At 40.7% G+C, this 7,675-nt stretch overlaps 1 protein-coding gene across 2 annotated transcripts in view; it reads right to left on the bottom strand.

The window, feature by feature from the left end:
* Positions 1–4,417: 4,417 nt before the first annotated feature.
* LOC107572537 (transforming growth factor beta-1-induced transcript 1 protein) overlaps positions 4,418–7,675 on the bottom strand; it is a 78,419-nt gene continuing 75,161 nt past the window's right edge. For both annotated transcript variants that reach the window (XM_016258955.1, XM_016258956.1), the window contains one exon: positions 4,418–4,887. In XM_016258955.1, the coding sequence (XP_016114441.1) occupies positions 4,621–4,887 (267 nt within the window). In that variant the 3' untranslated portion in view covers positions 4,418–4,620. The remainder of the gene's footprint in view (positions 4,888–7,675) is intronic.

The raw sequence follows: 7,675 nt of genomic DNA, 5'->3' as shown, positions 1-7,675 counted from the left end.
GAGGCCGGGGGAGTAATTGCGAATGCGCGACACCTGCGCCACTCACCGGTCTCGAGTCTCACGGAGGAGCTCCGGAAGGATACAAAGGAGGAGTGACGACAGGGAAAGACGAGAGAGGACCAGGCCTGGAGTTTATTTTGTGTTTTGGTTTTGTTTGTGCGCGACAGTCGTCCGCGAGGGGCTGTCACGCTGTTTTGATTGTATTTTATTATTAAAGTTTCTTTTGAGTGTTCGCCAGTTCCCGCCTCCTTCTTCCCGATCTACAAACTACGTTACAGTTATGATTAATTATTCATATTTCCTCATGAGCTGATTCGTTACACATGATAAAATAAATACTCTTGCTTACCTGATGTAATAGATTTAACGCGAGTGCGGTTCGGGTCGTGACTCGCGGTCTTTATGTCAAACGGTTCTGGTCTGGTACAGAATTAAATTAGTGCTGCTGTCAGATAATGGGTCGGGTGTTCTGTTAAGTAGGCCTACTGCTGGTGCACGTTTACCAAACAGAACCCGTGCAGACTTTAAACTGCTTTGCGTCTCTCCATCAGATAACCCCATGTGCGTGATGCACCATTACAGGTAGGCTATTTCCCTAAACCTCCACACAGCTCGTATATTTTCCGCCAAGGGGTGAGAACGTAGTTAGTCGTTTAGTTTAGTTTCGTTTTAGTTGTTCAATTATTTTGACGTTTTTATTTTATTTCAGGTTACGAAATTGTTTTTTCATCAATCGTTTTAGTTTTTTGAGTTTCCTTGAACTGCACTTTATCATGCTCCTTCATGTCGGCCAGACACTGCTTCTGTGGCGCCGAGAACTGCTGAGCAAAGCTCTGGATAGCATCGCTGAAAAGGCCGGTCTGCAACACGTGAGCATTCAGGAACTGCACCTTATCATGCTCCTTTATGTCAGCCAGACACAGCCAGAGATGGCGCTCCTGGACTACTAGCATGGACATCGCACGACCCAGAGCGGTCACCTTCATCGCTCGAAGCATGAGGTCGGTCACAGCATGCAGTTCATGTAGAACCGCCAGGTCGTGGCCACAGTAAAGAAAAAGACATTTGTTTTGCTCTCTCCTCTGTGTTTCCGCGTTCATCACTTCTCACCGGAGCTTACGCTAAGCCTACATTCTACGTCATCCACTGGAACGACGTTCTTTTGTGAATGCATGTTCGATAGTTAGCGGAAGCTAGAGATTACCGTTTATTACGTTTTAAATATGGATATTTGTCTGACAAAAATTCATCAGTTCGCTTCAGGAGGCCTTTATTCACCCCCCGGAGCTGTGTGGGACACTTTTTTTATGATAGATAGATGCGCTTTATTGGACTTCTTTTGGACTAATGAAAAATAACATTCCTGGAAGAGCCAGGAAATTTTTAAATATAACTCCAATTGTATTCGTCTGAAAGTAGAACGTCATACACACCTAGGAAGTTTTGAGTAAATCATGGGGTAATTTTCATATTTGGGTTACTTTAAATGGGGATAACCATTTGAGAGAGCCTTCTGCTATGAGTACTTAAATGCTGATCAAAATCATTCTTGGTTTGTTGGAGCAGGGTTGGCACTGAACTACGCAGAAAAGTAGATCTCCAGAAATATGATTGATCACTCCTGATAATATTTTTAAGTAAAGTTTTTGAATGGTAGTCAATGGGAAAACATGCTTTTTGGCTATGTAGTTCCAGGCAGTACAGTTGATTGGCCCAGTGGAAAGGTTTCACTAAACAGATAAGGGAGTGAGTGTTGAGCTCAATCATCTCATTGCATTTGGAATCCAAATAAACACATTGTGGGAATCTAACAAGAAAACAAGTGTTACCATCTCCCCACAGGCATTTTTCAGCCAGTTCACATAAGTTAATAATTAGGTGGCATAGTATCTTTAGGGTCCTAACAAACAAACAAAAGTATACCGCTTAATTTTTTAATGAATAAAGAAATTTATTTTCTTTGGGAATATTGTACAGTAATGATAAAATCAATCAAGCATACCATTTTACTATTTGGTTGTTTGGTAAGTGATACAGCAAAATCACAATATGTAGCTTTACAAAAACAAGACTTCAAACTGAAAGCTGGAATAGACAATATGTAAAATAAAAAACATTTGTTTTAACATCAAGCTGCAGTATAAAGCCAATGTGTTAATAATTAAAAAAATTTAAAAATAAATGGTTGATATATTCTAATGAGTAAGTGTATGACAGTATAACTGCTTTAAGAGTGTCCAGTGACAAATAATTGTGTGTATATAATTAATTACTTTTTCGGCACTAGTAACCTGTTTATTCTTTATCACAATGTCTTTAATTTTTCTTTACCAATTACACTGTACACATTTATTTTGATTAAATAATGTTTTCCCAATAATTCTGTATACATGTACGTTTTATTTATTTATTTATTACAATATAGAGAATATAATAAATGCCGTCATCTGGTGGTTCTCTAAAGAACAGCTTTCAAAAACAGCCTTACATTGCGCATTGCATGAACAAGAAAGTGGTTTTCACAGGTAAAGTAATTACAGGTTACCTGCAGAAGAACATTGTTTTGTTTTGGTTTCATGAATATGAACCATGTGATAGCCTTATCAGTGAGAATGTCACTAGTGATATAAAAACTTCCCCAATAATTAATAAAAGAACATCCAAAAATATATCTTATGAACAGGTAATTAGCTTTCATTCTGCTGTTATTTTGACTTGTTGAAAACAATTGTTTTAAAATAACATTACAAAAGTTTAGCAATGCTGACATAATGACATCTATTCATATCAGATAAGGTTAAATGGTTAAAACTATTATAACTTCTCTAAGCAATTTATAGGCAAATAGACCAGATTTTAGAGATTGGCACTGTTACCAGCATAAACATTAATGTTTTGTTTTGTTTTGTGAACACAGTCAAAGAACAGCAAATGTGATGCTATTCAAACTTTCTCTTTTGATATGTGAACTACTTTCAGTTCAAGGTTCCTTGTTGTTGCTTCAAGATTGGTCAAGATTAAAAAAAAACCTTCAGATTGGTTATTGAACTGATGGTGTTGCCCACCCTAATTTCAAAACCTCCTAACAACAAACAATAAAGTTGTTGTATTGATAACCAGTGTTGGGGAAAGTTACTTTTAAAAGTAATGCATTACAATATTGCGTTAATCCATAAAAAAGTAACTGAAATGAATAAGCCTCAGGCTGAAGGAAATGTAAATTTACATCCGTACAGTAGAATGCAGAAGAAGAAATTTCAACACACTTCAGCAATAAAAAAAGACACAAATGTTTGTCTAGAGTAATTTGTGCTGATTAGTATGGTTGAACTGGATCATCGAAGGTCAGAAGCAAAGACATTGGTTAATAGAATGGGATTAAATACATAAAGCATATTTGTGTTGTTTAACATTTAATTATTGCAGGTTTGCGTCATATTCTGAGTTGCATTATTTTTATTCATTTTGAGGAATACTGAATCTGTGTTTTTTTTTTTGAGGGATAAATTAATGCATATTCATATTTATTTTAGAACTACATTAACATCTTCTGATTTCTCTCAACATGGGGACAGGAGAGCTGTCAATCAATAAATTGAAAAAAAAAAAAGTAACTTGCGTTACTTATTTGAAAATTTAACTCAGATATATTCTCTTTTAAATTAAAAAGTAATGCGTTACTTTACTAGTTACTTGAAAAAAGTAATCTGATTATGTAACTCGCGTTACTTGTAATGCGTTACCCCCAACACTGTTGATAACTACAATTATTATTAAATCTATTATAATATGGATAAAGTATGGTTTGACTTTTGTGGTCCAGGGTTTTCAAACTATTCCTAGACCCTCCCCAGTACTGCACATTTTGGTTGTCTCTTCTCTGTCTAAAATCTCTTTAGACCCTCATGACTGAGATACGGGGACGGTTAACCCAGATAAATTAGTCGTCAGCTGATCAATAGGCAAATCCATGAACTGAGCTGGTCAGTATGATTGATAGGGGCTCAGACTTTCCCTCTAAAATCTATTTATTCATCAGTCACTGTTATTTATCAGTGATATATTTATCAATGCTTCTGCCCCCACCCTTGCACATTTTGGATGTCTCCTTTATCAGACACCAGGACAGGTTTGAAAAGCACTTGAAAAACAGGCCAAAAATATGCAACGAACTCAGCCCCTTATGATTACCAGGTTTGACTACCCCTATCTTTTTTCAATCTTAAAGCTACTCCTCAAATGCTCCTCATTGCCCCTGACATGGTATCAGCTGCAAAGAACACATGCAACCCAAACTGAAGCAGCATCTGGCAAAAAGGTTGCAGCACAGAAATGCACAAACACCACCACACACTAATGGGTTATAAGTAATAATTTAAAGAGATTATTTTTTTGTATTTGTATTTTTGGGGGGGGGGGGGGGGGGATCCTGCATAATGCACCTTTAAGATTAAGAATAGTTATATCTGTTAATTAGAAGGTTAATTAACTGATATATAAGTCAATTAACATACAGTACATTTGGCCATACAATGTATATTTGGCAACAATTTTTTTTTTTTTTCATGAAAAGCTGGATGGCAGTTGAGTAATCTGCTTTATCATCTTTCCTCACTCTCCTCAGCCAAAGAGTTTAATGAAGCAGGGGTGGCAGTATGGTTTGTTGTCCTGCTCTTTGAAGCAGCCTTTGCTAAGGGGTTTCAGGCAGAAGTGGCACACCAGATGCTGTGGATGAAACTTGGCACCCATTGCGGTGACACAGCGCCCCAGGATGGGTTCCTGGCATGCCTGGCACACGCTTCCTCGGGACTGGTGGTAGTGAGCTTCACACAAAGGTTGCCCCTCATGCTCAAAGAAACTCCCGTTCACAAATGGGCTATAGCATTCCTGCAGAAAATAATGAACAATAAACGCTGGGTTAAGTTAGAAACCAAGAGAGACCAAGAAATTATATATATATAATTTTCTTATTTATTTATTTTTTTAATCAGTGCATTATTTTTTCCTGTGCCTCACCCTACCTAAACTATTTTATTTTCTACAATGACTGAATAATGAATAATTTCTGTTTACTATTGACTTTTTATACATGATTTAAAGCAGAATTGATTTCTGTTTGCATCACTGAATCATTATTTTCTTGTTTATCACTGTAAAGCTGCTTTGAAACAATCTGTATGATATAAAGTACTACATAAATAAAGGTGAATTAACTTCTAATTTTAAATATCTAAAATATTTTTACCACAGAAGAGATTTATGTAATCTGAAAAAGAATCTAAGATTCTTTTAATGTGAAAAAGCTTGCATTTGTAATATGTTTTGTAGCATGAAAACAGCAAAACAAATTAAATAGTTCTATTAGTATGGTTCACTCAAAACGACTCGCCTGCAGGCTGCACTTTTCATTGAAATGCATGTAAACAAGAACCTTTGCCTGTAAAGCTGCAAAAAGATTACTATCAATAATTATGGAAATGTAGACTTCAAATCAACTGAGAACTGAGATTATGCAGCACATTGGAAGCACTGCCCACCAAGCACCGTGGCAGAGGTGAAAATTATTTGAATTAAAGTACTTCACTACTAGTTAAATATTGTTTTGGGGAATCTGTATTTTCCTTGAGTTCTGTTAAAACCGAATACTTGTTGTTGTTGTTGTTTTACTCGGTTACACATACAAGGAAAAATAATACTTTTTACTCCACTACAATTTAATGTAGACTTGAAAGTACAAAATACATTTATCATGTCATCATTACTTAAAGGGGTCATGAACTGAGAAATTAAATTTCCCTTGACCTTTTGACATATGACAGGTCAATATACTATAAAACATCCTGTAAGTTTCAAAACTCAAAACTTTCTTGTTAGTTTAATAACAGCTTTTATTGAAACCATGCTCAGAAAACAACTCGTTGAGGAATGTGCCACTCTATGACGTAATATGTGACTAAGCTCCACCTTCGCAGGAGAAGATCAACATCTATGTCTACATCACTGCCACTTTAGCCCCACCCACTGTTACGCACATGTAGTAGGAAGAGAGGAAATACTAGAGAGATGCAAACACAGGATTACTCCACCAACAGAACTATAGATATGACATTACAAGATTACGAGACATTGTGTAGTGTGAACTGTGAAAAATAGTATTAGAATTACCTTCCTTGTGATCCTAACATATCTAGATCGGATGCGAGCACTGTTGCGTCATGTCGCGAATCCATTTCTCTTTCAGGTCAGAAGCGGCACGAATGCTTGTATGTTCTAAATAAAGACATCAGTTTGTTGTTGTGTCAATCAGCGCTGCATCCAGTGTAGACAGAATTGCAGTAACACGGGGTAAAATTAGCAAAGATCTCCAGATCACGTCAGTGAAACACTTGCTTAAGCCCGTTTCCACTACAGGAACTTACCCCAGGAACTAGGGACTTTGGAGCAGTACTCGTTGTGTTCCATTTCAGTCGGTCACTCTCGACGTCACGTCGGAGGACCGACGAATTGGGATCTCGCTTAGAGGGACCAATCTACTTCGAGTGTAAACTAAACGAGCCAATGCACATTGGTGCGCTGCTCTCCTCCGGGACCGTAGCAATGCCTGGATCGGATCCAGAAATAATGGCTATGCTTTCCCGGGCCACCGTAGGGGTAGGGCTCGAGTGAAGACTTTCACCGTGTCCCGAGCCCTCAAGGTTGCACGATTGGTTCCCGGAGCGGTTCGCGCTGGTTCTCAGCGCCCCGCCTCTGTGCCTTTCTTCCCGGAGGTGCATGAGGAGCTCAACAGGTCGTGGACGGCACCTTTTTACTGCCAGAAACTGATTTGCTGGATCCTCCTTCCTCACCACCCTCGATGGTGGGGCAGTCAGGGGGTTACAAGGGTCCCCCCGGTGGAGCGGTCGGTTGCGATGCAGTTGTGTCCTAATACCGCCTCCAACCGGCAGGGAGAACCGTGCCTCCCCTCCCGGGTCTGTAGGTACTCGACTGGCCAGCGATGCCTATACGACCTGTGGAGAAGCTGCCTCCGCCTTACACGCTACGGCGTCATTGCAAGTGCACCAGGCCAAGGCACTGAGGGACTTGCACGAGGGTGGTCACGACCTGGAAGTTCAGAGAGAACTCCGCACCGCGGCGGACCTCGCGCCACGAGCGACGAAGGTTACGGCGCGGTCTCTGGGTCGTGCGATGTCCCCTATGGTGGTCCGGGAGCGCCATTTCTGGCTGTGACTGGCTGACATGCGCGAGACGGACAAGACATGATTCTTGAACGCCCCCGTGTCCCAGGCCGGCCTCTCGGCGACACGGTGGAGAACTTGCCCAGCGGTTCTCCGTTGACCATAGCAGACTGAGGCCATCAGGTACATCCTGCCGGCATGCAGCTGCTGCCGTCGCCGAGGGCGGCCCCCCTGCCACCGCCAAAGCAAGAGCAGCGCTCCTGCAGCCTCCAGCAAAGCTATGCCGTGGAGCTGGTCGCAGGGCAGCCGCCCCGGCCGTCCAGGCCCCCGCCAAACCTGGTGGCAAGCGAGAAAGCAAGAGGCCCGGAGACGGGCGACCCAGAGGTGGAGGGACGTGCTCTTCAGGAGATGGTAAGCACACCACTCCCTCCCCCGGAGGAGGGCCGGGGCGGAGAATCTTTTTCCACCACTGACCTCTCGGTCGGTGGTACCCAAATTCT

The sequence above is a fragment of the Sinocyclocheilus grahami genome, unplaced genomic scaffold, assembly GCF_001515645.1.
Source record: "Sinocyclocheilus grahami isolate Dianchi unplaced genomic scaffold, SAMN03320097.WGS_v1.1 scaffold1770.1, whole genome shotgun sequence".
NCBI classification, from domain to species: domain Eukaryota; kingdom Metazoa; phylum Chordata; class Actinopteri; order Cypriniformes; family Cyprinidae; genus Sinocyclocheilus; species Sinocyclocheilus grahami.
This window is presented reverse-complemented; position numbering and strand designations above follow the sequence as displayed.